The sequence below is a fragment of the Aspergillus homomorphus genome (assembly GCF_003184865.1).
Source record: "Aspergillus homomorphus CBS 101889 unplaced genomic scaffold BO97scaffold_3, whole genome shotgun sequence".
Taxonomy (NCBI): Eukaryota; Fungi; Ascomycota; class Eurotiomycetes; order Eurotiales; family Aspergillaceae; genus Aspergillus; species Aspergillus homomorphus.
Genome location: NW_020291889.1, coordinates 1,430,865 through 1,458,752, shown reverse-complemented (window position 1 = coordinate 1,458,752; position 27,888 = coordinate 1,430,865). Strand labels below are relative to the sequence as shown.

General features: G+C 53.7%; 7 protein-coding genes across 7 annotated transcripts; 4 read left to right on the top strand and 3 right to left on the bottom strand.

Moving 5' to 3' along the window:
• Positions 1-249: 249 nt before the first annotated feature.
• BO97DRAFT_336053 (Zn(II)2Cys6 transcription factor) lies at positions 250-3,040 on the top strand (the record flags this gene model as incomplete). The annotated part of the gene is made up of 9 exons (XM_025691448.1): positions 250-302; positions 365-498; positions 589-828; positions 882-1,429; positions 1,494-1,767; positions 1,835-2,010; positions 2,078-2,258; positions 2,331-2,586; positions 2,761-3,040. 9 exons carry the CDS (start codon positions 250-252, stop codon positions 3,038-3,040), a joined length of 2,142 nt encoding a protein of 713 aa, XP_025555773.1.
• Positions 3,041-5,075: 2,035 nt separating this feature from the next.
• On the top strand, positions 5,076-10,171 carry BO97DRAFT_440350 (putative RNA interference and gene silencing protein (Qde2); the record flags this gene model as incomplete). Its single annotated transcript, XM_025698067.1, has 3 exons — positions 5,076-5,154; positions 6,679-7,082; positions 7,142-10,171. The coding sequence occupies 3 exons, from the start codon at positions 5,076-5,078 to the stop codon at positions 9,965-9,967; spliced, it is 3,309 nt and encodes a 1,102-aa protein (XP_025555772.1). The 3' UTR covers positions 9,968-10,171.
• A 377-nt stretch (positions 10,172-10,548) lies between these two features.
• BO97DRAFT_361701 (malate synthase) lies at positions 10,549-12,679 on the bottom strand. Its single transcript, XM_025692425.1, has 4 exons — positions 12,097-12,679; positions 11,411-12,036; positions 10,991-11,344; positions 10,549-10,911 (listed from the first exon to the last, which is right to left on the bottom strand). The coding sequence occupies exons 1-4, from the start codon at positions 12,455-12,457 to the stop codon at positions 10,624-10,626; spliced, it is 1,629 nt and encodes a 542-aa protein (XP_025555771.1). The 5' UTR covers positions 12,458-12,679; the 3' UTR covers positions 10,549-10,623.
• A 1,678-nt stretch (positions 12,680-14,357) lies between these two features.
• BO97DRAFT_361698 (putative methionine aminopeptidase, type II) lies at positions 14,358-16,370 on the top strand. The gene is made up of 7 exons (XM_025692424.1): positions 14,358-14,468; positions 14,531-14,689; positions 14,761-15,368; positions 15,429-15,692; positions 15,743-15,904; positions 15,960-16,046; positions 16,105-16,370. The coding sequence occupies exons 1-7, from the start codon at positions 14,426-14,428 to the stop codon at positions 16,159-16,161; spliced, it is 1,380 nt and encodes a 459-aa protein (XP_025555770.1). The 5' UTR covers positions 14,358-14,425; the 3' UTR covers positions 16,162-16,370.
• Positions 16,371-16,466: 96 nt separating this feature from the next.
• BO97DRAFT_475361 (uncharacterized protein) lies at positions 16,467-17,687 on the bottom strand (the record flags this gene model as incomplete). Its single annotated transcript, XM_025700402.1, has 3 exons — positions 17,069-17,687; positions 16,696-16,861; positions 16,467-16,648 (listed from the first exon to the last, which is right to left on the bottom strand). Exons 1-3 carry the CDS (start codon positions 17,357-17,359, stop codon positions 16,467-16,469), a joined length of 639 nt encoding a protein of 212 aa, XP_025555769.1. The 5' UTR covers positions 17,360-17,687.
• Positions 17,688-17,939: 252 nt separating this feature from the next.
• Positions 17,940-19,324, bottom strand: hacA (transcription factor HAC1; the record flags this gene model as incomplete). The annotated part of the gene is made up of 2 exons (XM_025691444.1): positions 17,940-19,056; positions 19,122-19,324. 2 exons carry the CDS (start codon positions 19,322-19,324, stop codon positions 17,940-17,942), a joined length of 1,320 nt encoding a protein of 439 aa, XP_025555768.1.
• A 5,533-nt stretch (positions 19,325-24,857) lies between these two features.
• BO97DRAFT_323127 (DUF1212-domain-containing protein) lies at positions 24,858-27,242 on the top strand (the record flags this gene model as incomplete). The annotated part of the gene is made up of 1 exon (XM_025691293.1): positions 24,858-27,242. A coding segment is annotated over one exon (2,385 nt), but the record flags the coding sequence as incomplete, so codon positions are not given.
• Between the last annotated feature and the right edge of the window lie 646 nt (positions 27,243-27,888).

Sequence of the window (27,888 nt, the reverse complement as noted above, 5' to 3'; positions counted from 1 at the left end):
GAGAATTGTTGAGCGGGCGGAACTGCTCGGATCCCCACTAAGCCGACTAGACTAACCCTAAGCCAAAGCTAAGTTCCAACTAAGGCCATCTGCGGGGAAGAAGTAGCCACCCCCGGTCAACCCCGCAAATTCCCAACCCCCCGGCTTCTCTCTCGGTTTTGCCATCTGTCTTCTTTATCCCTTGATCATGCCATTTTCTCCCAGCCAAGTCCGTGAGTTTTCTATTCAATCAACAGTAGTGACAATACTATGACCGCCGAGGCTGGGACTGAGCGCCGCAAGTTCCGAAGAACTGCCAATGCGTAAGGACCCACAGCCCCCCTCAGCTCCCCCAGTCAGACTCCCCCACTAAATGCCGAGACAGATGCATCCCATGCCGGCAGAGTAAGATCAAGTGCTCAGGGAACCAGCCCTGTGGAAACTGCCAGCGACGCCTGGTTACCTGCCAGTTTGTTGAAGGCGGCAATAAGATAGTGACTACTCAGCCCAGTCATACCAGTCCCCTCGAAATACACAGCCATGCAATTGGTAATGCGCCCTTCTCTGTCCTAACGCATCGTGCAATAACTTACAGCAAGCACACAGGAGCCAAGCGACGTGCCAGCCTCGCTTTCATCTCAGACGAGCATGATGATTGTCCGGGTGACATGCCTGTCCCCCCAACTCTTGCTGCTCAGCACCTTGATCATGCAGTACAATGCGTAGGGGCGCAACGGCCAGCTGTATCGTCCATCCCACCAGTCGACGGGGCACGCAGCATCTGGACCAGTCCATTTTCGCTTCCATCCAGGACCATCAAAAACACGCAAAAGAACAAGCGTAACTGGGGTGAGTTGTCGTACTCTCTGCCTGTCAAACTCAGCTGACGGAGGCTCGCACAGTGTGGCTGGCACCCTCATCAACCTGGTCCTTCACTGCCAGGCTCACACTTCTAATGGCCGAGAAGCTCAACCTCGACGCTCCCTACAGTGCCCCCAACTTCTCAGATGAAGACATCTATACCCTCCGTTGGAAGTCCTGTTCCCCCGACGACGCACCCGACATCAGTGGCCTACCGTCCATCGACCACGCGCTCTACCTCTTCAACACCGTTAAATTCCATCTCGGACAAAGCTATCGCTTCCTGGACGAAGCCACATTCGTTGAGCATCTCCAAGACTTCTATCACGGAAATGCTGCCGATAAAGTCTCCGAGTCTCGGTTGTGGTTCGTGCAGTTCCTCCTCGTCTTGTCCTTCGGAAACGCCTTTCTCTCCACCCGCTCCAAGTGCACGAACGAGCCGCCCGGCGCAAAGTTCTTCGTCCGTGCGATGGCCCTAATGCCGGACCACGCCTCTATCTGGAAGGATAGCCTGATGGCGATCGAGGTTTTGGCCCTGGCCGGACTGTATCTCTACTCCGTTGACCATCGCGAGTCCGCTCATGTCTACGTAAGTGCTTCGCGTCGCCAGTATCCTATAGTGGCAACCTCCATCTTACAAATAAACACCGCAGCTCGGCCAAGCCATCCGCATCGCGCAGCTGGAAGGCCTACATACCCAGTTACCCGAGGAGGAGATCGGGATCGAGACGGTAGAACGGTGTCGCAACCTGTGGTGGACGCTATACACCATGGACCGACACTTCTCGTGCTCGCTGGGCGTCCCGATGTTGACGCGCGACAGCGACATCACCACCGTGCTGGACTCGCCGAGTGCGTGTTCGCAACGCGACGCGACGCTGTGTCTGCAGGTGCGGCTATCGCATCTGCTGTCTTTTATCCTTACCAGTACGTCCTCGGTCTTGACTCATGACTCATGATGATAAAGTTATGGCAACTGACTCGACGCATCCAGCGATCTACAAAACCCAGAAGACACAGCTGGGCACGTTCCTCGATAAAACGAAATCCATCTTGCAGACGCTTGCGGGTCATGCGCGCGAGATCGAGAAGATCATCTACCGGAAGTTCCAGAACTCGATTGATACGATGCCCAGGGGGACGAGGCATATCACGTTGTTGTATCACCAGGTTTGTCTCTCAGAAACCACCCACCAGCCCAGGCGCATCCCAGCGGGATGCTAAATTCAGACGGCAGTGCGTCATTGTGGCGACCCGCCCCCTCCTCCTCTCCGTCCTCAAAGAACGCCTCGACACCCTCAACGAAGTCGACGAAGACTGGCAAACGTTCCTGGCGCCTACAAAAACCCTCATCGCGACGGGGATCAAATCCGCCGCTAAGACGCTCCAGATCCTCTCGGACGAGGATAGTCCCCTCGGTAAACCATCCCCACCCATCCTAGCACTGTGCGAAAACAGAACAGAAGTGACTAACTCTGTGGCTGTGGTAGAGGTCTTCCTCCCCTACGACCTCGAATTCACCTACAGCGCCGCCATCCACCTCGCCATGGCGCAGGCGCTCTTTCCGCTTGATCCCAACGAATACGGCACAAGGGGCATCGAGAACGCCCACTCCATCCTCGACGAGATGGCCAGCAAGGGCAACCGACTCGCCGAGAATCGGAGCAAGGAGCTGGTCTACCTGGAGGGATTATTCGGGGAGCTGGCTGCGCGTATTGAGCGGCGCGGACTGTCGACGCTTACGCTGTGTAATACGCCTGAGCAGCAGGTTTTACATCTCCCACCACCACCGCCGCCGCCCCCGCCGCCCCCGCAGCATGTCTCTGTTTGTTGGGCGGAGGGGTTCGAGGAAGCTGGGACTGGGGCTGGGACTGGCTCGGAGGAGGACACGTTTTGTGCGATGGGAGGCGGAGCGGCGAGAAAAGCGTCTACGTCCACTGCCGCGCCCCTACCGCCGCCGCCCCCCGTGTATGCTCCAGTGCCGCATGATCCAGGGAGTGGAGGAGAACCGATGGACCCGTTTTGGTCGTCGCCGTCGGCTCCGACGCCTAATACGAGTAATATGGAGCTGTTGGATAATATTGGGATCTCGTCGTATGAGTTTCTGTCCATTGTGGAGCAGATTGGGAGGCAGGAGTATCATAGTATTTTGGATACGGGGACGGGGGCGGGGGCGGGGTGGGATGAGAGGGGCGTGTAGCATAGCATGTGTATAGATTCGCGGGGATTTACGTCGTCTATGATATCCACTGGTTTTGTTCTCTTTTGAAACGTTGTCGTTCTATTCGCGACCGTTCAAGCTGTCTGAGAGGTCCGGTCGCGTTTGCCGGACTTGATACTAGTAGATCGTAGGAGGCATCGCCGAACAGCTCGAGACCAATAGCTTGTCTATTGCATAGTCGTTAGTGTGATTTGTGTTCGTCCTAAGAGACTCGACCACCTTCCACAAGTTCGTGCTTGGATTGCAAGGGTGGCTCGGATGGCAGGGATCGGATACGTGATCAACCCTCGGCTCGGGTGCTCGGATCGATGATAACGATCCGAGGCTCTGATAAGCAGTACGCAATGACTCTCGGATAGACTGTGGGTCTACCATGGAATTTATCCCCGCAAAATAAGACCCCAAAGGGCGTACACTGGATTTGCTTGCGGGGTTGGGCGTCACGCGGTCATCCTTAGCGTCATATTCTGCACGTTCGAGAGAGCTGAGACGTGGGGCTTTGCCACCTCGATACATGCACGATCGATGGTGGCTCCGCCGGAATATCCCGGTGTTAAAGCTCAGAAACGAGACTTTTGATTCAAGCCATCCTTGTCGTACTGAGTAGACAATGAACGACAATTTGAGTTGAATGCTTCAACGTCATGTTTATGGTTTATGATATGAGAGAGTTGTTAGCATTTGTCCAGCCCTTGTAGATAATGTGTCGCAGAGGAGTGTACTCTTCACCCCAGCGGGTGATTCCGATCATGGCCCTGTAAGAAGAAGTGGAGCAGGAGTAAACGGGGAAGAGGTATAAAACATGGGGATTTGATCCCGAACCTCGATTCCACCGCGTGAGTTCTCCTCCTCTTTGAGAGCCATTATGCAGCTGTCTTGGTATCTGCTGGCTCAGCGCTGTGGCATCTAATGCTGATGTCGAGATTGGCATGAAGGGGAATCGTTGGGTTAAGCGCGGAAGTCGCGAAATCACCGGCATTGGAAGGGTCTATTGATAGGTGATCGTGTGAGATAGGGTCAGTCTCATCATGAAAGTTCTAGCACTATGTCTCTACAAGTCTTCAATGCGTGGTTGGTTTTTGTGAGGAGTTGAGATATGCTTGTGTCATGAAGACAGTATTGGCGTACCGGGTTCCTGAGTGCGCTTTGAAATCCCACAGTATGGAGTCGTGCATGAAATACTGGTAGGAGGTGTTCAGATGCTAGTCCTGGGCTGTCTGTTCTCCTCGGGTAATCTGCTGTCTTTTTGGGCTGTGGTTCTTGCGCCTAAATACCATCATGAGTCAAGATCCAGAATTGCAAGTAGTGAAGAGCGTATGGGTAGGTATTTATAGGGACGGCAAAGGGACAAGGAGGTCGAGGAGTGGAACGAGGCGAGGGAACCACTTAAGTGATTCCCGGCGCGCGAGATGATTTTGGAAAATCCTTTTGAACTTAAAAATGTTTTCTCTAAGTTAATGCTAAGTTGGAGATCTCGTCCCTTCTGAGACTGTCAAGAGTGCTTCGGCCGGCGGCTTCATGTTGAACCATCCGATGCTGACCGAAGGTTGCGCATGGGCTAGGTTTCAAGTTAGGGACTCGCCGCTCGAGCTTTGTCTGACTGCAGGCCATAGAACTGTGCTGGTCTCTTCAAATATGATTTCAAGGCCTCTCTTTCTCTCTCTCTCTCTCTCTCTCTCTCTCTCTCTCTCTCTCTCTCTCTCTCTCTCTCTACCCCTTATTCCAGAGTGCAGTTTTTGGGAACGAGAAGAAGGAATGTTACAGGCAAGCCACATCTTTCCTTCTTTCATCGTCTTCTTTGACTATCTAAGGCCAAGTCTCGCATCTAAGACATCGAGAGCAGGATGCAACGCAACAGCCAATCCAGAAGAAGAAGTAATCGGTCGAATGGGGCTGCACTTCCTGGCATTGTGGATCGGCTCGAACAGAAGGGTTGAGAGCGCTACTACCGCCGGGTAGATTATCAGTCCTACTTTGGGGTTGTCCTCGGAAAGCATCTCGTGGTCCCCGAGTTATGCAGGGTCCCACGGACTCAGTCGCAGGCTGTCGGGACCAGGAGTCGCACGAAGTGGCTACTAGCCGTATTTGGTACTGTAAGAGCTATTCCTTAAAGCCACCTCTGGTCACGCGAGCCTTGCCTGCTTATGCTACATTGAGCATGGCTTTGCACTAGGCTTCTTCTATTGGGGACCGACTTCCCCCAGTCGGCGACTCAGGGATTTGGGAGACGGATATGCGCGGATTGCTTGGTTGCATACTTTCGGACCTGGCCTCGGTCAAGCTTACAGCCTGTCCTGGGCACAGTTCGCTCAATTTACTTACCGACATGCTGATCAGCATGATTCCTTGTTAAGCAATACACAAGGCATGTGGAGCGTGTGGAGTGGGGCTCTGAAGCTTGAAGCGAACCATAGTAGGATTTGTGAGAGCTCTGTCCATCTAGCCAGGAACTCGATCACTGCAATCTGGCTGGCCGGACCAGTTAAGCCCGTCAGCAGCGCGCGATGCTCACAGGGCCCGATATCTCTCATAATATGTGTGGCGATATGGCACTAGCGCACGATCAACTAGGTTCCGATGTAGAGATTGTCAGCAATAGCTCACGGCCATTGCCAGTTGTGCACTCATGTCCCCCCCATGTTTATACTCACCCTATTTCTTGCTCACCGCAGACTTCGATAGCAGTATGCCGCGAGCGGCAAAGAGTGTCCCCAAAGACATAAACGCCATAACCAGGGTATGCACAGTATGCAGTATAAGCTTTGTGCAATATTATCATCACGGTAAGCACAACGAACACGATAAGCGACTATGCAGCAATGATTAAGTTCAGTAGCTCTTTACCTGTGCTTAATGCTCACACAGCTGCCAAGTCAGCTTATCCACCCCTCATACCAAGAGAGAGCGGGATAAATAACCTTGTCGCAACATTCCGGTTCTGAAAGCTCACCATCTCCACATCCTGTAGTTATACCCATATAGACTAACTAATCGAAGGGACTTTATACTTCTTTCTGATCTCCCTTCTTCTCGCCGACGGTGTGAGGGAAGCAGCAGCAGGAGGCTAGAACCTGCCTGGTGCCGGCCTCAGGCTCAAAGTCCCGCGGGGTGGAACAGCGGTTACCCATTTAGGAAATTACTTCATGTCGCATCACCTTCCTCTTCCTCTTCCTATATCATCCTAGATTCTTCATCCATCCCTAAACCAATTCTCCGTCAGATTTAGATTTAGCTAGTGGTTATTCTTATCGATCCTAACCTCACTCCAAGTTCCAGACGGGCCGATCAATCTGTTTGTATGTGTTGGATGGATCAGCTTTACCCCGCACTCTTGACTCTCCCTGCTGTCCAACAACTTCGCTCCGTACACTCCCCCCCCCCCCTCCTTTCATCTTTCTTTCTTCATCCTCATTCTTCATCCTCAATCTTCATCCTCACTCTTCGTTCTCTACTATAGGTATCTGACAGAGTCATTCAAAAGAATCTTCTCGTGTGTCGAAACTATCAGACCATCCTCCCAGCTTCCTGGTTCTTTGGCTGACAGACCCACTACCCGTGGAGCCAATTTTCTCCGGTCGGAGCTTAATCTGCCTAGCACTATCTAGCTAATAGTCTAGCTATCATCACCGCCTCGACAACTCTCTGCCGATTTCATCCAACCTCTTTCCCTCGACTGTTCAACGTTCCTCGACCGCAACTCACTCCGCCTCGCTTCGCCTCACCTCACCTCGATTCGTCATGTCGGATTCTCGAGGTGGTCCACAACGGGGCCGTGGTAGAGGGGGCGACCGTGGTCGTGGAGGGAGCGGTGACCGTGGTCGTGGAGGTGCCGGCTTTCGCGGAGATAGAGGAGGAGGCGATCGTGGTGGAGGCCGTGGGCGCGGTCGCGGCTCTTTTGATCTTCCCACCCGTCAAGGTTACGATGGAGCAGGCGATTCCAGAGGTCGTGGCCGTGGCAGAGGGTTCGATGGAGGCCGTGGCTTTCGTGGGGGCCGTGGAGGCCGAGGTGGCTATTATGAAGGTCCACCAGTCTACTCGCCCGCCGGGGGAGACGTGTCTCCAAGCGCTCATGTCGCCAAGATCGAAGAGCAGACTATGGCTGCCTTAATCAAAGCACCACGGGCGGCCGCCGATTTCCCTCCACGCCCCGGTTTTGGTACACAGGGAAAGGCCATCACCTTGTTTGCGAACTACTTTGACCTCATGTCGGTTGGCAAAACCCTTTGTCGCTATGATCTCCAAATCTTGGAGGACAAGTCTGCGAGAAAGCCCACCGGGAAAAAGCTCAAGCAGATTGTCCGCTTGTTGATCGGAGAACACTTTGCCCACCTGCGAAGTAACATTGTCACCGATTTCACCACGACCCTCATTTCCCAAATCAAGCTGCTGGAAGAGGGTGAAGATGCCCGCATCTACGAAGTCCGTTACCGAGACGAAAAGGAGGACGATTACCCTGAGCAACCGATGATTTATCGAGTGAAGTGCCAATACACAGGCAACCTCGACCCCTCCGATCTCTTGAACTACCTGACATCGACTAAAGCCGCTGACATGTTCAAAGACAAGGCGGAAATATTGCAGGCCATGAACATTGTCTTGGGTCACCAACCCAAGGGTGATCCAAATATCTACTCCGTCGGGGCTAACAGGCACTTCGCTATTGATCAAGGCCATCGACAGAGCGCCAGCCTCGGTGCAGGGCTAGAGGCCCTTCGTGGCTTCTTCGTAAGCGTTCGTGCTGCTACTGCGCGGATTCTAGTCAATGTTCAAGTGAGATATGTTGCTTGCTACAAGGACCGCCCGCTCAAGGAGGTGCTCGGAGAGTACTTGTCTTCGCAACGGTTCAACTTTTCCGATACCGCGCGTTTCTTGAAAAACCTACAGGTTCGCGTGATTCATATCGAGCGGAAGAACAAAAGGGGTGATGTTGTCCCCAGAATCAAGCGCATCGCGGGCTTGGCGACTCCTCGAGATGGCGCATCCTTACCCAACCCACCGATAGTCCCTCGCCCGGGAGCCGGTCCAGATCACGTCCAATTCTGGTTGGATGCCCGTGGCCAGCAGCCGACACAGCAATCGTCGAAGGGAAAGGGCAAAAAGCCAGTGATAGCGGGGCCTGCACCAGCCGGTAGATATATCAGTGTGGCGGCTTTCTTCGCCCAACAGTACAAGATCACCGTGGATTATAATATGCCCGTTGTGAACGTAGGAGACCGGCAAAACCCCAGTTACTTGCCCGTCGAAGTCTGCCATGTCGAACCGGGCCAACAGGCGAAGATGAAGCTCAGCCCTGGCCAAACCAGCGCAATGCTGGGCTTTGCTGTCCGACGTCCACCGCAGAATGCCAGGTCCATTGTGGAGGATGGAGCTCAGGTGCTAGGGCTCGGTGGCGCCTCAAACGAGACCTTGGCTGAATTCGGGATTCGAGCAGCCTCCCAGCTTATCACGGTACCCGGCCGAGTTCTTGCCGCTCCGAATGTTCACTACAAGGACCTGAAAGCTGAGCAAAAGCTGATCACGGTTATTCCCGAAAGCGGAAGTTGGAACATGAGGTCAATTCGTTTCTCCAAAGGCTCTGCTCTGCCTCGCTGGGCTTGGCTATTCCTTGATGATAATCCAAATGGCTCCATGCAGCCCGACGAAATGAATGCCTGCTTGAAAAAATTTCACGCGAAGCTGAGAGAAGTCGGAGTGGCGGCTAACCCACCTCTAGCCGGGAGACGCATTCACCTTCCCGGTGGAGCCACAGACGAATCGACTGCCCAGCGGGAGGCGCTTATTAGCAGAGCCGTCAGAGAAATGATGGATGCTCATAAACCTACCATGATACTTGGGGTTCTTCCTAGTCGTAACAATACGGATGTTTATAATTGTATCAAGCGAGTTTGTGATATTCGGGAGGGTGTGCTGAATGTGAACGTTCTTGTTGACAACTTCAAGAGAGGCAGCGAGCAGACATTCGCCAACGTCGGCCTCAAGGTCAATTTAAAGCTAGGAGGTGCGAACCAATTGATCCCTCCCAGCGAGCTCGGGATAGTTGGCAAGAACGACACTATGCTTGTGGGTATTGACGTTACTCATCCCTCCCCTGGGTCGTCCTCCAAAGCTCCGAGTGTCGCAGGCATGGTCGCATCCATTGATTCAGACTTAGGGCAATGGCCCGCAGAACTCCGCATTCAGGCCGCCCGCCAAGAACGGGTGGATGATTTGGAAACCATGCTCAAAGCACACCTCGGCCGTTGGGCCCGGCATCATCAGAACAAATACCCGAAAAACATCATTATCTACAGAGACGGTGTTTCCGAGGGACAATACGAGATGGTTGTGCAGCAGGAACTGCGCTCGATCAAGAAGGCCTGCAATGGTGTCTACCCAGCAACAGAAACTGCTAAAGGCCTCCCGAGAATCTCGGTGATTGTAGTCGGCAAACGGCACCACACGCGCTTCTATCCCACTCGCGCCGAAGATGCCGACGGCTCGCTCAATACCCCCAATGGAACAGTGGTCGACCGTGGTGTCACGGAAGTGCGGAACTGGGACTTTTACCTACAAGCCCACAAAGCTATCAAGGGGACCGCTCGTCCGGCGCACTACTTCATCGTCTGGGACGAGATCTTCTGTAAGGAGACACCCAAGGCTCCGCAGCAGAATGCCGCAGACATTCTCGAATCGCTAACCCACCGTTTGTGCTATCTGTTTGGACGAGCCACCATGGCTGTCAGCATTTGCCCCCCGGCGTACTATGCCGACCTCGTCTGCGAAAGAGCGAGATGCTACCTGTCCGATGTGTTCGATGCAACCTCGACCGGAAGTATTGTCACGGGTACGGAGGGTGGTGCCGTGGCACCGGATGGTGGCAGTGTCACCATTCACCCCAATGTGAAGGACAAGATGTTCTATATCTGAGACCGTCTTCCCATACTTGATCTGAATTGGATGCCGAGTGACGTTTGGACGAGAAGTTGGATTTAAGTTTTGTTCGGTTCGATTAGCGGGCGGCCTGCGACTTGTTACAATTTGCTGTTGGATTTGTGGAGCCTAGCTTTTTCGCACCAGGTTTTGAGTTAGTTCTAGCTGTACCCCAGAATGATATAGACAGCGATTGTTTCTAGGAACGAAATGATCAGAACATCTAGTCTGAAGCAGAATAAGGGTAAGACTTCTCTGGTCGAGCTCCCGCAATGGCTCATCTTCTCAGCCACGGCGAATTTAGTCCTACTTCATAATAGCAGCTCCGACATTCGTCCCATCCGTAGATTGTGATCGTCGCCGTCTTGAAGGAACTATCTCTATCCCCAGCACGAACAACGGATGGACGTCCGTGCCAGTAGCACGACGCCAACTAGTCCTCAAAGCGGACACGATTCATACGTGTCCGTAGCCACGGGCGGTATAGATCCCAGCAACCCAGCGGCAGCGATTGTGTTCCGAGATACGTGAATACAACGTTTTGACTATTGGGGAAGAAAAAAAAAAGATAAAATATGCTCAATTTGTTCATTATAATACTAATAAAAAGCTGATATCCATAATCTCATCGCGGACGGGTGGCATGAGCCGATCTACAGCTTAGCCGCCGGAGAAGCACTTCCGGCCGAAGAGATCTCGTTGTACAGTAGAGTGGTCAGGAAGTCGGCGTAGTCCTCGCCGGTGACCTGGCCAGCGAAGTAGCGCGCGGCCTGCTGGAACTTGTTGCCGGCGGGGCCCTTGGAGGCCAGCTCGTCGGCCTGCTCCTGCAGCAGGCGCAGCGCGTACGCCTTGTCCACCTTCTTTCCGTCGGATGTCGTGATTCCGTGGTGCGTCCACTGCCAGAGCTGACTGCGTGATACCTCGGCCGTGGCGGCGTCCTCCTTTATCGGGGTTAGCTCTTATCACTGGCATGGTCGTCGGGGTTGGGTTAAGCGGGTGGGGGATTGGGGCAAGGCTTACCATGAGGTAGTTGATAGGGATACAGCCGACTCCGCGGAGCCATCCCTCCATGTAGGACAGCCCGATGTTCAGGTTCTTGCGGATGCCTTCCTCTGTGATCTTGCCCGGTACGTTCGTGTTCAGCAGGTCGTTCGCGGTGATGTTGACGTCCTCGCGGCGCACGAATAGCTGGTTCGGCGTCGGCATGTGCGTGTTGAATACCTCCGATGCGATCGCCGCCAGCGCTGGGTGCGCCACCCATGTCCCGTCGTGGCCGGCGCGCACCTCGCGCAGCTTGTCGGCGCGCACGCTCTCCATCGCCTTGTCGTTGGCGGCGGGGTCGTTCTTGATTGGGATCTGCGCTGCCATTCCACCCTGGTTATGGTTAGTATGGAGGATTGCATAAGATGTGGGGGCGGTGTAGGTGTCTGCAGGACTCACCATAGCGTGCACACCTCTGCGATGGCAGGTCTTGATCAGAAGCTTAACGTAGGCATCCATGAACGGCACCGTCATGGTGACGTCCGAGCGATCCGGCAGCACGAAGTTAGAATGCTTGCGGAACTTCTTGATGAACGAGAAGATGTAATCCCAGCGGCCGCAGTTGAGCCCGGAGCTGTGCTCGCGCAGCTCGTAGATAATCTCGTCCATCTCGAACGCCGCGGTGATGGTCTCGATCAGCACGGTGCCGCGGATCGTGCCCCGCGGCATGCCGATGTAGTCCTGGGCGAGGTTGAAGACGTCGTTCCACAGACGGGCCTCCAGGTGCGACTCCATCTTCGGCAGGTAGAAGTAAGGCCCGAACCCGCGGGCCACCAGCTCCTTGGCGTTGTGGTAAAAATACAACCCGAAGTCGAACAGACTGCCCGAGATCGGCTCCCCGTCCACTGTGAAGTGCTTCTCCTCCAGGTGCCAGCCCCGCGCCCGCGCAATCAACGTCGGAAGCACCCGGTCCGTTCGGAGCTTGTACTCCTTGTTGCCTTGCTTGAAGTCCACCTGTCGTCGGATCGCGTCGTACAGGTTGACTTGTCCGTTGATCATGTTCTCCCAGGTCGGGGCGCTGGAATCTGTGGCCGGGGATTAGTCTGGGGCCATGGAACGATAGGAGGTCAGGGCTGGTAACGCACCTTCGAAATCAGCCATGTATGTCCACACATCCGAGTTGAGCGCGTTCACAACCATCTTCCGGTCGGTGGGGCCTGTGATCTCAACACGCCGGTCGACCAGACCGGGCGCCGGCGGTGCGCCCTTCCAGGCGTCATTCTCGCGGATGTGCTTGGTTTCGGGGAGGAAGTCGGGCAGGTGGCCCTTGTCGATCTCGGCCTGACGGTCGATCCGGCGTTGCAGGAGAGATTTACGGGTGGAGTTGAATGTGCGGTGCAGGATGGCCAGGAAGGCACAGGCGTCTTTGGTGAGGATCTTGCGGGCTTCGGTGCTCACAGTCCCCAGGATGGTGACGTCCTTGAGCTGGGCCTCGGCTTGGCTCATGATGAAGGTCTTAAGATAGTCTGCTTGTCTGTTTTTGATCGACAAAAAGAAGAAGCAATGCAGATAGCAGCAAGAGTTACAACAAAGTTAAGCTATATAACCCGAGGAGGGACAGGCGGAGTATATATGTCGACCCCATATTCTTATCGGAGGGCAAGGGGAGCACTCGAATACGTCAGAGCCCACGGACAGCCGCGGCCCATGGGAAGTTCGGGTTAACCATGGTCGCGGGAGTACCGATAATGTGAAGCAACAAGATAGACTCATTTGGAGGGCATCAAGCCCATGGATGAGCGGAGCGGTAATCTCCACGTGACTTTCCCACGGGGAACTCGTCCATTCGGCCGACTGGCCCCGATTGAGGCTGGGGTTGCCCGCCGGCACGCGCCGTCCACCGCATCCATTTCGGGCCTTATCGGCCAGCTCGCATTCCCATGACTCGATAGATTCACCTCCACCCTCAACTCAACACTGATATAGCTGCAATTTCCCCCTTCTGCTCCGATACGCGCGAGAGAGAAGCAGAGGCTAGTGCGGAGCGGGCAACGACAGTACCTCTCGTCCGAAAGCTGACTCTGGCTCCGATCTAACTATTTAGCGAACGTGCCCAGAAACACCCAAGACTCGCCTGCAACACGAACAAGTTTATCAGTGCGCCCTTTTCCATCCTACCGAGGATGTCGCCCTCGATAAGCCTTCCTCATCTCCCCGCATGTCCGAACACCTTCCAGCCAGCCGCGGCTTCACACCCAGCTCACAGTCACAGACCTTTCTGAGTCCTAATAGTGGCGCACCCGTCGATCATTCTCGGTACTTTTCGGAACAGCTTCGTCCTCTCAGTCGCCGATCGACTCCAATAAGAGTCATAACTGTCTTCGGAGCAATAACGGTGCATTGAAGTGACATTCGCCACGCTTCAAGCGACATACAAGCAATCAATCTTCGTGAAGAGAACTTCTGTCTACAGGTTGCACGATAGCAGGCCAAAAGCTTATCTGCCTTCGTCTTGCCCACCAAACAGGCCAGGTGGGTTGCTATCTTTCAGTCCACAGGCATGTGAATGCATGTGATTCTGGCGGCATATGTACTGTACAGTACTTCTGCAGGCGCTCCTTAGCCGCATCCGATATCTGGGGTTCCACGCTCAACGACCCTGGCTCCGGCCCCGGAATGTGGGAACACCCCTGTCGGACTAGTAGGAAGGGTTTTAGCTTCGACGCATTATGACACAGCGCTCACCTGCTGCCCGGAGTTGAACCTGCATTGCCTTGTGTACCTCTCAGAGAGTGTGATAGCTCAGGGGAATACTTTCCGACACCTTTGTCAAAGGCCAGAGCTATGGCCACCTGCGACGTCTGGCTTTCCCCCCCCCCCCCCCCCACTTCCGATTGCCTCTTGAGGTTCGTCGTCTGGCTTCCTGCGGCCGAGCTCATACTGTGAGCTGTAGCGCAGGCTCGAAATTCCGAAGCAGAGCCATCGTGCTCAGTCAGTATGGTGCAAGAATGCGGCTGGATATGAAACGTAGGGTTGAAGAGTATTCGAAGTAGACAGCTGCGACGACCTTGCTTCACTTACTCATCACTGAGCGATGCATAGAATCATAGAACAAGAAATTCAATCGAGAATATTGAAGATGAAAGACCATCCATTGTAGACGCTCGATCTTATGAACCTAGTATAGGACACTTCTATTCCCGCCTAATTAAATTATACTCTTGTCGCTAGACAACAATCGCTCGAGAGACCTCAGAGCCTGAGGCCACCAGGCTGCCACAGCCCATCCCACGCTAATTTTAGAACTAATACACTTCTGGTTGGCTGCGGCTGACCCGTGACTCGGCTGTCATCAAACAAGCGGGGGAATCATCGCGAGAAAATCTCACTTTTCCTCTTGTTTTCTCCCCAACCCCCTCAGACCCAACGCCAACAACCTATGAAAACAACGGGCGTTGAACTACATACACCAGAATGGGATCCAAGACCCCCGAAGGACATCGGCAAGAGCCCGATGGTATGTTCTTTCAAACACTTCCCCCCTAGACCGTTCCTTCTCTAATCCGCTCGCGTGACTAGCCCACACCAGCGACATCAAGCCCGCCAATCCCCAAGTCAAAGCCGGAAGAAATGGTTCCAGCTCTGCAGACATGGACCGAGGCATCATCAGCGACGAGGATGACGACGAGGACGACCATACGAAGGAAGAAGCTGGGGTGAGCGAGACTTCCAATTCCGGTACGTTCTCCACCCTATCCCCTGAACGAGTTTCGAACACAATCACTAACACAGCGATGCTTCCTCCACAGACAAGAAACAAAAGAAACGCAAGCGGACCAAGAAGAATAAGAAGAAGAACCCCGCAACCACCAAACAAACGACCCCACCGCGGGTCCCGCTGTCCACCCTCTTCCCGACCAACGAATACCCAGCGGGCGAACTCGTCCCGTACGAGAACACCGCCCGCACCACGGACGAAGAAAACCGGTACAACTCCCGCCTCTGGGACGACGACAATTTTCTTCGCGACTACCGCAAAGCGGCCGAGATCCACCGCCAGGTCCGGCAGTATGCGCAGAAGGAGCTCATCAAGCCCGGGGCCAGTCTCAGCGCTATCGCGGAGGGGATCGAGGACGGGGTGCGCGCGCTGTCCGGCCACCAGGGCCTGGAACCCGGGGATTTCTTCCACGCCGGCATGGGCTTTCCCACGGGCTTGTGTTTGAATAATGTTGCGGCGCACTGGACGCCGAATCCCGGCGCCAAGGATGTGGTTCTGGATCAAAATGATGTGCTTAAGGTGGATTTCGGCGTGCATATCAATGGTCGCATTGTTGACTCTGCATTCACGGTTGCGTTTGAGGATAAGTATGATAATCTTCTGACGGCTGTGAAGGAGGCGACCAATACTGGGATTCAGGTATGTACATTATGTCGGTGGTTGGCTGGGTTGCTTAGACTTTGAGGCTGATGGGATTAGCACGCTGGGGTTGATGCGCGGATGAGTGACATCGGTGCGGCGATCCAGGAGGTGATGGAGAGCTATGAGGTCGAGATCGATGGGAAGACTCGGCCTGTGAAAGCTATCCGTAATATCACCGGCCACGATATCCTGCGATATCAGATCCATGGTGGGAAACAGATCCCTTTCATTAAGAGTAAGAACCGTGATAAGATGGAGGAGGGCGAGGTCTTCGCTATCGAGACTTTCGGGTCTACCGGCAAGGGTTACCTTTACGATGATGTAAGCGTGCTTTTTTTGCGATGATTGACTCCGGTGCTAATGAGTTCTAGGTGGGTCTCTACGGTTATGGTAGAAACAAGGACGTCTCTGGCGCGCACCTGCGTCTCGCCTCTGCCAAGTCGCTGTTGAAGACCATTGACTCTAACTTCGGGTCGATCGTTTTCTGCCGTCGCTATCTTGAGAGACTTGGTGTCTCCCATTATCATCTTGGGGTGCGCATTACCGTGACCATGGATTAGTACAATGTTTGATTAACGGATCATACAGATGAAGAATCTCATCGACAACGGAATCGTCGAGTCCTACGCGCCGCTTGTGGACGTGAAGGGCTCCTACACCGCTCAATTCGAACATGTATGGCTTCATTTTTGGCAAGACACACGCCTTGGATTGCGACTAACTCGTGCTCTAGACGATTCTTCTCCACAGCGGCGGCAAGGAAGTCATCAGTCGTGGTGACGACTACTAGGCTGGTTTTGACATCTGTAAACGATGTCTCTGCCTGTTGCTATTGACTAAGCAATGCTTCGTTCAACCCTTTGCTAACCCCGGATTCAACATCCGTCAGGTCTTGTTCACTTGATTCTGTTCATCGCATGTTATGTTTCCTTGGTCTGCCGCTTCGCGGTAGCCTAGCCATTCATTACCTACCAACATAGGGAATGCAATTCATTCTTCAAAGTTGACGCCATACTCCTCGTTGATGTAGTTGTAGTATCGTAGACCACATAGCACTTGTAATATCATCATATCAGCCCAGCGTGTCTGATCGAATCATGCGAGCAGCCATGGATCCTCGAGTAACTGCTTAGCTGTCTTCCGTTCCTCCGGTAACCACCTCAGCATCGATCTTATAAACCGGATAAACGAGTCCTTCTCCTCCCCAGACAGTCGCTTCTCCTTACTCTCCAGAGAGACAGCCGGTATAGCCGCCTCCTCGTGCGCAATCCAAACACCTAAACACGCATTAGACCAAGAGCCCATGGATTCACAGAAAATCTACCATCGCGACCAAAACACTGTTCCGTCGTCTCACTCCGCCCCATAAACTCCCCCGGCGGCGATCCGAGATAAGCAACCATGAGCGCGAGATGTCTAAACGGATCATGCCCACCCTTGGCATCAAAAATATCCCCAAACAGATGCTCGCCCTCGAAGAGATCCCATATCTACCATGGACACAAATCCATCAGCAAAGCCTACCCCTTGAGTTCCAACGTCCAGAACAACATAACGGAAATCTTACTAAACATCCCAAATTCCAGATATCAACCGCACACCCCCACTCCATCTCAAAGATCACCTCATGGATGTGGAGATCTTGAGTGCTTTATGTTGGTTTGTTCTGTTTGTGGGCTGGTTAGGGGATGGGATACTATGACTTTGAAGGGAAGGGAAGGACGGAACTGCAGGTCTAGGGAGAGCCAAGTCGTGGAGTAGGCGCCGTAGCCTTGTTTGGTGGTTATTTGGTATCTGGTGTTGTAGATGTCGCCTAGTTTGACCGGGTAGTAGTGCTGGGGGTTGTAGTACGGGAGGGTTTCTTCTTCGATGGGGCTGGAGAGAGGAAGAGTGCTATAGGTATTGATGGAGGTAATCGGGGTTTTAATTAGCGGTGGGAGTCCTGGACAGACAGAGTGGTGTCTCGGTGTAAGAAGTCGTGATGCCATGCTTGTTTGGCTATGCTGTTCAATGGTGAGGCTAGGATAGCGCGTCGCTGTTGGGTATAGCACGGACGCTGAGTCTCAATAGGTTGGTCGAAGTACTAGATCCCCCTTGGTTGAATGCCAGCAAGGGGTGGCATAGCATAACATGTCATATAGTCTGTCATGTGTCGGCTATGCTCCCCTGCGGCCGAAGTATATGAATCGCATAGGGTGAGAAAAAAGAGTTGCTAATGCCTGCCAGAACTGCAATTTTAGAGACACCAGTCTGCAGGGTACAGATAGATCCAGGGAGAACACGAAAGACACGACACGAGAGTGCTCAAGGTGGAGAGCTGGCCGGGGTGACGGAAAGTACGTGGCGGGTTGTTGATCGGTAAGTAGGCACGGTTGAAGAGGCGCGCAATATGCATAACTTGATTAGTCACACCACAAGGAAAGCATTGCACAAGACAGGAGTCAGCACAGCTACAGCGCTACACGATATTGGATGGATGCGAAGATAAAGTCATAAAGCCATCTTACAGGCCGATCTCAGTTAATAGTGATTAATGGTTTTCACGCTAGTTTACAGTAAGTTTCTTCTTCAACGGCGCTTGCCCATAAGCAAAGACGTCAACGTCTTGCTGGCGCTGCCTGAACTCCATGAACTCCGTGGACCCCGTTGTTGAAGTTTCCCATGATGATGATGATGATGCTTGCGCCTTCCATGCTGCGCGGATTTTAAACCCTTCAAGATTCGTTTGCGTCGTCCCGGCTTTTCGAGTAGATCTATCGTCCAAGCTAGGGTTAATAAAGACTCCCAGCTCCATCGAGCTTCGCCGACACCGCCAGCGGGTCGGTCTTGGGGAGAGAACTTCTGATTAGCAGCCAGCTGCAAGGCCCTGCCCGTCGCATCGCGTAGTGGACGCGCCAAGGCTGGGTTGCACGCTAGAAGTCTGGCAAGAAGCTTCGTCCGGAAGACCGTGGGGCGGGTCGATGCCGTCGAAGTTGACAGAGTCGGGGTCGAAATTAACCATAGAATCAAATGGAAATGCTGATAGATCTCCTCCGTCGAGAAGGTCAAACGCGAACCCGTCTTCAAGGACTGAAGAATCCGACCCAGCGGGTGAATCACCGCTGAAAAGGCGGTTGAAGTCATCGTCAGAAAGAGGAGCTGCAAGGTCATCTGCAGCGTGAGGTTCCACGTTGGCGCCGAGCTCGAACAGCGAGAGAGCACTTCCATCTCCTTCGAGTCCGGCGACTGACACTGCAGGTCGCACAACACCGCTGCAGGATGTTGTGTCAAGTCGGAGGACTCAGCCAGAGTGGAAGGCCGAAGGGTGGGGGAGAAGTCGGTGAGAGGGGAGGTCGGGAAAGGGATTCGTTCGAGGGGGAGTTCGTCGCGTTCCTGCTTGAACAGGGTGGGTGTGAGGGTGGGCGAGGTGGTGGCAGGGGAGCCAGGCTTGGGGGTGTTGCCGCGGGAACCCCTAACCTCCGCGGACAGTTGAGCGACTTGTTGGTTCAGGCGGTTGTTCTCGGCTTCCATCTGGGTCAAGCGCTGAAGAAGGAACTGGTTCTGTTGTTCCATCTGGATCTTCTCGTTTTCTAGTTTCTCCATCTCGAGGCGCTTGCGCTCCCGCGAGGTTTGTGCGGCAGCACGATTCCGAAGAACACGCTCAATGCGACGCTGCTCTTTTTCGTCTTCCGTCTTGGCCCGTTTCCTAAAGTGCGGTAGTCAGTATCAGGATGTTCGATGATGAGACGACCCTTGCATGGATGAACGTACCTTGGAGGAAGGTTGGTCTTAGGGACTGGCAACTCCTGGCCCCATGACTTTCTCTTCTTGGTAGGCTTCTTGTCGTCAAGCTTGCTGTCGGACTTGACGGTCGGGTCGTCCAAAGACGTGTCCGCTGGGGAGACGGTGAGCATGGGAATCTCCGGAGCCGGCGAGCCAGCAAGGGATTCCACAGGAGAGAAGCCGCCTTCCATCTTGCAAAAGCGAAGGGTTGATCGGATGACAAGTCCCAAGATCAACTGTCTAAATCTAGACTGTATAAGATCGCGAGTGTATGATGCTGATGATGCTTAATGCTCAGGAAGGCGTAGCTCAATCACAAACGTCTCTTTTGCCCAGGTCACAGGGACAGAGGCCACGGTGTCATCACGGTTGGAAGCCGGGTCTGGGGGCCTGGGGGAGGGGCCAGGTGGTTGACCAGCACGGTTATGGTTGGTTGGACCAAAAACGGAAGCTGGGGAAATGAAAAAGAGGACAACTGTCCACAAGAGGGAGTAAAAGTAATAAGAAGATAGAGGGAGACTGCTTTGGAAGGATGGACTGGAGACGGGAGGGAAAGATTGCCTCTTTAAAAGGCCAGCGTGGTCAGTTGCGAGTGTCTCCTTTTTCGCAAGGGGGCGGAGTTCCCGTCGTCAGCCAAGTACGTGTAAGGTGTGGTCATAATGCTGTAAATTACCTGGAATTCCTGCGTGAATCTACCTTGGCGGCGGTGTACAGGGCCGTATGGGGCCGTATGGGACTGTAAGCTTACCCCCATGGGCGGGCTGGAATGGTGACCCCTGAACTCTTCAAGGTTGAGTGTCTCACCCCCTCTCAAGTCGCAAGTTCGCAACTCCCTCTCATCTTCTCCCTCTCAATCAACTCCCTTTCAACCTGCGACACGCTCCGGTCGAGATTGTGGAACCGTCTTCCGGCCCCCCCTCTTACTCGAGGTGATCGAGATATCTGATTGCTTCACCCTCCAGGTTTGGCCCCGCCCCCCATGCCATTTTTATCCCTGCTCCGGACTCGACGGACGCCTCTGCTTTCTGGCCCGCTCCGCTTCTGAGGTCGCTGACGAGAGATGCGTTCCCAAGCAGTTCAGATCTGGTCGTTGACTTTGTTGCTCCTTAGCGTCTAGGCAGCTTCGTATTCGTTCGCATCTGTCATTGTCGACTACGCAATCATTCAACTATTCGAGCTGTTGATGCGTATCTTTGCTTTGTCCTATCCATCCAATACGTTCCACGGTTATCCTTTGAGTGAACCAGGCAGCGACTGGGAAATACCTCACTTTACTGGGGCCAATGGCGTGATCTTGGGGGAGCATGAACAATGATCTCCACCGGGCCGTACTAATCCACCCCCCTGTCTGGGCTCGGCCGTTGCAACTTCCGTTGTGAATGCAGTCTAGCCACTTCTTCTTCGCGCTTCTGCGCTCGGAAGCGTGATTCATTGGCGGATCTTGCTCTCCTCACGCTCCCCCCTCCCCCTGATTCAACTTGGCCGGAGTCTTTGAGTCGCAAAGGACATATCCCTTCTCCGCAATGTATCGTCGGAGGTTTATTGGGAACTACTTAGGGTGTTGGGGATTCTTCATGACAATAACCTCCCCCCCCCTCGTGTGCACCAGTCCATGAATCAAACACTAATTGATTGATTGATGCTCACATCTGGTGGCTGATTGACGGAAGGTCATGCTCCGATAACCGTTGATTCGTGCTGAGAAGGATCAAGAGGCTCCGGTCTATTCTTCCTTTCTTTGCGACTGAGGGTCACATGACCTTCCTCTTTGGCTTTTGTTGATGTGGTCGACAACCCACCGTCGCACTTCCCGTTTCCACACGAACCTCATCGCGTTAAGGCCCCTCCTTCTCTCCCTCCCATTCTTCCTCACATCTGTACTGCACATCGAATTCTACCTACAACGAACATCTTCCGCTTCCCCCCTTTGCATTACCACCATGCCACGATCGTCCTCGACGACCTAGTCCGTACACCACGCCCACTAGCGCCTTGAATCGTTCAGCAATCCCGGCCCCCGCATATGCGTTGATATAAATAGAAGGACAGATCCTAGAAGATCTCTGGCGATCATCCGCATCGTCCGCGTCGGAACAGCGACATTACGTGGGCCGCCGTTGCACTCATGCTGAGGATAGCGTCAGCAACGCTTCATCCTGGTCGATGAGCGGGAGCGTTAGCACAACCTACACTGCACGGCATATTCTTTATTGTTGATACAACGACAATCCTGAAACCAAGCAACAATAGGTGATGTTCTACCTATTTGTAGACAGACTTTCGACGCAGACACTCATATTTACAACATTGGCTTCGGGATATGCTTGGCGACTCGTATACCCCGGTCCGTGGAGCGTACTGCCCATTGAATCGCTTTTGCCCTTTCAACATTTACACAAAGCTTTACTGTCCCCGTCATGGGCTGTAGGAACGCAACTACTTCAAAGCAGGAGAGCGCCGATAATCTCGCGATATTACGGTATGTGTCAAGGACCAGCCAGCTTCATTCGGCTACAAGATCAGGCTATCAGTAATTCGGCGATTGTCGATTGTCGGGGCTTGGTCTTTAATTTTGGTCCCGGGCGGCCACTTGCTCGTTGCTGGCCGTCCCTTGATGGCGGGCAGTCGCGGTAGTGGGATCATCCCGCTGGATGTGCGTAGTTCTAAAACGGCTTGTCGTTTGTTGCTGAACTCGAACGTAGATCAGCCGTTGTGTGCCCGTATAGGGGTTAGGAACATGAGGAAGAATAGGAAGGTGATGGAGCTTCTCATGATTTCGTCACTGAGTGATGTCTTAGCCGGTGGCTGGACTGGACGGATACACAATCCGACTTCATCTCGCCTCACCTCTCAATTCTATGATCAGACATCTGAATGGGTATTCGCGGGCACGAACTCTCGTTAAGCTCACTGTGATGTCATTTTACAAGCAGAGCTTGCATGATAGTCGCTCATTTTTTTGAGGTCGCGGCAATATATATCTTACGTCTCAAACCGGGCTACCTTTGGGAATTTCTCAGAGAACCTATCCTGGTCCTCTTGATAGTCAAACACATTGCAAGACAAGCTCTGATCATGATATGAAGCCTCGAAGTTTGGCAAGACCTACTCGATCTATAGCCGCAATGCTTCAGGATATACAGTCCAAGGTGATGGAGGCATTTGAGGGATTCACTGGCATTGTGTGTTGCCTTATGTTCACTAATGAGTCATGACTAATCAATACGCGCAGTGATGAAACGACCTGCCTTAAGGTCATATTGTTGTGTTTACTTGTGTCCAAAAGGGAGGTATCCCTACTGATAGAACCAGGGCTATGAACAAGCCATACCAAAATTATGGAGGCTCTCAACCTCATGATGCGATGTCATTCTCCCCAATCTTATGATCCGCTACATAAGCATGACATGCGCCGAGCCCAGAAAGAATTCTAGACAACGCAATTTTGCAGGCCAGCTTTCCAAAAACAGACAGTTAAGAGCGATACTGGGAGGATAATAGACTGTGGGAAATACGAACATGAACGCGCGATTGGTGAGGATCCAAAGCGGATGCAAGGATCGGTTTTGCGAATTGCTTTGTCAATGTATGTTCCGGATACCGAGGAGAGCCGATAACAACAGATTCCAACAAGTCGCGGTGATCCCGGCGATTGATATTGAAGCTCTGATGGCAGACCGGCCCAGGCGAGGAGAAAGGGTCAGAGCTGCGTCTAGTGCTATACGATTAGAGTGGTTTGATCAAAGCTCTCTTTGACGAGCGACCACTAGGCTTGGTGGTTGATTGATCAGTGGGCTATCAGCTCTTCTGGCCTTGTCGGACAATCCAAGATCGCATTTCTCAATCCATGGGCGTGATCCCGACACCACCGCACCGGATACATGGTATCGAAGATCAAGCACTCGGGAATGGCCCCGTATAGTCCGGAGCGATCAATAGCCGGCGGCAACTAAATCCCGCGTACTCGGGTCGAGATAAGCCTGGACAATTGGGGCGGTTCTAGAAGGAGTGGGCGTGAATAGGGGCTGGGGTCATCCAGTAGCTCCAGACAATAGATCTCGATAGTCTTCGATTTAGTGTGCTGCGAGAGTTCTTGACCCAATTGAACGCATAAACCTAAACCATCGATGATCAGTGCATCACATCAGGCATCTATGCGTGGCCGTGAGGTTTTCGATAACCAGGGATAGACAAGAGGCGGATATCTGCAAAAACACAACGCGCACTCGGGAAATACTACAACCGCTCTTGACGAAGAAGAAGAAGAAGGTTATGCCTGGGTCATGACGCGGCGCTTGCATGGTGAGCAAGCAGATAATGTCAACCAGCGCTTCGAGTCTAGCAGGAGAGGAGGTTCTAGACTGAAATATCACGTGACAGTGGGCGGGATTTCCGCGATACTTCCCTGATTGGGAGAGTGGCTTTTGGCTAATCCTTCACTTTTACTTTCTCGCCACTTTCTCGCCCGTCCATCAATTTCCCCCCACCGACATTGCGCGGTCGGACTTTCATGCAATTCACAAATCAGAATTTATCCACTGATCATGGTCATCATCCGGCAAATCCTAGCCTGCCCATTGGATGAATGCCCAGGTGCCTCACCTGGAAGGTTTTCACATTGCATCGACTTGCTCATCTCATCTCATGCACAAGGGGGCTTCAAGCCACCCGCAGGCGAGGCGCGACTGTGGTGAAACACTGTGATCATCTAACCGCAAGCCCAGTGGATCAGGCACAGCCAGTCTGCAGGCGAAGTCCATACCGACGACGACGATGACGATAAGCGAAGACGGACTCGGGATAAGGAGACGGAGACTGGCTTGACAATCGGACCAGGGCGGTTACGGAGTAGACGAGACGCGAGACAGACAGGTGATGATGAGCTGTCAGTCTCCCGTTTTGGCTGATCATTTTACGGCTCTTGTGCCTGTCGTTGTTCCTATTCATTCAATGTCGTCCGGCTCGGATCCACCGCAGCCATTTTCTCCCCCCCCTCCAAGGCACGCTTTCGTCGCCAATCACTTTATCAATCCCGCCCGGATGAAGTCATGGGCGGAGGGGAGGGTAAGACATTCACTATCATCCAATATCTCCCATTTGTATCCCCGTATCTGCTCATGATTGTCTCTCTCTAACCTTTTGATCAGCTTTTAAAACACAACCGTCCTCTACATTCTAGACTCTAGACCATCGAGACTTATTTTTGGTTCCGCCGCCCACGCCGTTGTTTTCTTCGGGTTCGTCGCGCACTCCACCCGCTGGTCCGCCGGTTCCACGCTCAAAAGCTTTTTTGCCCTTTTCCCTTTTTCTCCGGTTGCCCCCTTGTTCTTCTCCAGTTTTCTTCTCTTCTTGACGTTGGTCGGTTCCGTTTGTTCCTGGTGGCTGTCCTTGTGCCTCGTGGATCTGCAGCTTTTCACTCCTTCTCTGTTCATATACCCCCTCTCGTACATACATACTTCCATTTTATCCTGCATATACCCATAGAATACCCGGTCCTCGCAGCAGGCTGCCTGGACTGTTCAGATGTCGGAGCCACATCGGGAAGATGCGTCCTATGAGCTGCTAGGACGCGAGAACGGCTTCGAGGGCCACAATGCGGTAGCACACAACCCAAGTCCCGAGACTACCCCCAATTCTCCCAACTCTCCTACCTTCCCTGAAGAGACGACGTCCGCAACACCTCCCGACGATGCCCAGCACGAGACTTCAGCGACGAGGCCGACTCGAGTTCGATTCCGCTCGGTGAGCAATCATGGTGAGAGTGCGCCGCAGCGGCCGCCCATGCCTCGTGCAGACTCCGACTATTCCGTGCGCTCGCTTCAGTCCGTCCACTCCATGATGCCTCCGACTTCGGAGTCTGCCGACCTCGCGGAGTATTTTCACGGACATAAAGAGCCCGAGCCCGAGCATGGAGCAGGCGTCGAGCAGACGGCGCACTCACGCACTTCCCCTGCTGCCGACGGCGACACCCCCAAATCCTCCATCGAGAAGGAGGGAGCACCCACGCAACCGATCTCCGCCCGAGACCGCTGGAAGAATGCCAGCAAATTGATTCGCCAGAAGACGGTCCACTTGGGTGAACGTCTAGGTCGCCCCTCCGATGACGATGGCGGTGACCTCGGCGCGGCCATGCTACCCGACGACTTGGAAAGAGGATTTGCACCACCACCGCTCCGTCGTGGAGGAGAGGGAAAGGACACGTTCGACATTCACAATCGCGACCGAGACGAGACACCACCGCCACCTAGCGCAGAGGCCCATCGACTGGTTCGCAGCATGACCCAGCATCACCTGCGCAATCGCAAACCCAAGTCCGCCTACGCACGCTCCGGAACCAGCACCCCTGACGAGTCGAGCCGACCGGATTCCTGGTATGGGGGCGATACGCCGTCATCGCGCCCCGGTGCAGGCGGCGGCGGTATTCTCGCGCAGCTGCTGAAGCTTCATGCTGCCCAGGCGAAAGACAACATGTCCGTCACAGACTCGTCCGACAACGAATCAGTGGCCTCGTCCGGTACCGCCACCCCGCGACGGGACTTCTCTTCAGGAACGGCAACTCCCAAGAAGGAGAAGCTGAAGTGGTACAAGAAATCGAATCACCACTCCACCGCCTCTCTGGTTTCTGCATCGATGAATCTAAGTCGAGCTAGTCTGCCGGCCTCCGCAGATACACTGGTGATGCTGCCGCAGCCGCCGAAGAAGGGAAAGAAGAAGTCGCGCAAAACCCGCTTGGAGGACGAAATCCGCGTCACCGTGCATATCGCTGAAATCCTGGCGCGGCAGCGTTACATCATGCAGCTGTGCCGGGCGCTAATGCGGTATGGCGCCCCCACCCACCGTCTCGAGGAATATATGCAAATGACGGCGCGAGTGTTGGAAGTCGAAGGCCAGTTCTTGTATCTGCCGGGATGTATGATCATGTCGTTTGACGATCCGACCACCCGCACGGCCGAGGTCAAGCTGGTTCGAGTCGTGCAGGGGGTGGATCTAGGCCGATTGGCGGAAACGCACAACGTGTACAAGAATGTAGTGCATGACCTAATCGGAGTGGAGGAGGCCATCCAGGAACTGGATTTCATTATGAAGCGGCCTCCGCGCTTTAACAAGTGGATCCTTGTGTTCGCCTATGGGCTGGCCAGTTGCGCGGTCGGTCCATTCGCCTTTGCAGCCCGGCCGATCGACATGCCTATCATCTTCTTCCTGGGAAGCCTTGTCGGGCTGATGCAGCACGTCCTGGCGCCACGCTCGGTTCTGTATTCCAACGTGTTCGAGGTCACCGCCGCCATCCTGACCTCCTTCCTCTCGCGTGCCTTCGGGTCCATCCACCGCGGCAGGTTACCCAATGGCGAGCTGGACTACATTTTCTGCTTCTCAGCGTTGGCACAGTCGTCGATTGCTCTTATTCTCCCTGGTTTTATGGTTCTCTGCAGTAGTTTGGAACTGCAGTCCCACCAGATGATTGCCGGTTCCATCCGCATGGTCTACTCGATCATCTACTCGCTGTTCCTGGGCTATGGCATCACCGTCGGCACGACCATTTACGGACTGATCGACGGGGCTGCCAGCTCGATGACGACGTGCCCGAACCAAGACGTCTACGGCAGTAAATACATCCAGCACTTCGTCTTCGTCCCGATCTACGTGATCTTCCTCGCGGTGATCAACCAGGGTAAATGGAAGCAGGTGCCGGTGATGATCGTCATCGCCACCTGCGGCTACGTGACCAACTACTTCAGCACGCTCAAGCTCGGCTCCAGCTCCGAGGTCGCCAACACCGTCGGCGCCTTCACGATCGGACTGCTGGGCAACCTGTACAGTCGCGTGTGGCACGGCCACGCCGCCACCGCCATTCTCCCGGGTATCTTCGTGCTAGTCCCCTCTGGCCTGGCCTCCTCAGGCTCATTGCTGTCCGGCATCGAATACGCCGACGAGGTGCGCAACAATCTGAAGAACGGGACGAGCACCACGAGCACGGCCTCGGACGCGAGCATCTCTAGCCTCGGTTTCGGAATGATCCAGGTGGCCATCGGTATCACGGTTGGGTTGTTCATCTCCGCCTTGGTCGTCTACCCCTACGGCAAGCGTCGGAGTGGATTATTCAGTTTCTGATCGCCCGCTTCGTGTCTTGCGTGTCTCTCTCCTCTCTATTATCCCATTGATTCCGTGCAAATTTGACATTTTCATCTGTATCTATGTACGTGCCCTGTGATTCTCTTTGATGTTATCATGTTTGCATGTTTGCATGTGTTTATGAAGTGCATTTAAGCAGGCTCTTTGCATTTTCTTGTTTGTTATCTCGCCTGGGTTTCTGTCTTTGCTGTTCCTCTTTAAAAGATCTCTAGACGGTTTTAATTTTTTCTTTTTCTTCTTTTCGGGGTCATATCTAATGTATGCGGATGAAAGAGCGATTTACTGGTTTAGATTGTTCGGGTTGCGATCTAGATTGATATACATTCTCTATTGATTAGCTTGTTCTCCATATGAGATTTATAGGTGGTCCACTCGATAAAGTAGAATGGCCGGGATTCAGGGATGATCTCGGTTGGCTGTGATGGTGGTTAATTGTGTTGCGGTTGCGGTAGGTTGTCCACGTGGGCGATGTTCGATCTCGTACCCGCCGATGTTGCCGTACGGCACGGGACGGTTGAAGCGGTACGGAGCGTGGAACGGTGGTTGGACTCCGTGTCACTGGTTTACGTAGCGGTTGCTCCTAGACATGGAGCCTGGAAAGAAGGATAGCCTGGTTTGATCTCTT

Excerpts from the sequence above, each read along its gene's own strand:
- BO97DRAFT_361701 (XM_025692425.1), bottom strand. The coding sequence starts at position 12,457 with ATGAGCCAAGCCGAGGCCCAGCTCAAGGACGTCACCATCCTGGGGACT. Across the intron at positions 11,345-11,410 it reads GCAGAGGTGTGCACGCTATG|GGTGGAATGGCAGCGCAGAT; the intron begins GTGAGTCCTGCA and ends AACCATAACCAG. Across the intron at positions 10,912-10,990 it reads TCCCTATCAACTACCTCATG|GAGGACGCCGCCACGGCCGA; the intron begins GTAAGCCTTGCC and ends ACCCCGATAAAG.
- BO97DRAFT_361698 (XM_025692424.1), top strand. The coding sequence starts at position 14,426 with ATGGGATCCAAGACCCCCGAAGGACATCGGCAAGAGCCCGATG. Across the intron at positions 14,690-14,760 it reads GAGCGAGACTTCCAATTCCG|ACAAGAAACAAAAGAAACGC; the intron begins GTACGTTCTCCA and ends CTTCCTCCACAG. Across the intron at positions 15,905-15,959 it reads TCTCCCATTATCATCTTGGG|ATGAAGAATCTCATCGACAA; the intron begins GTGCGCATTACC and ends CGGATCATACAG.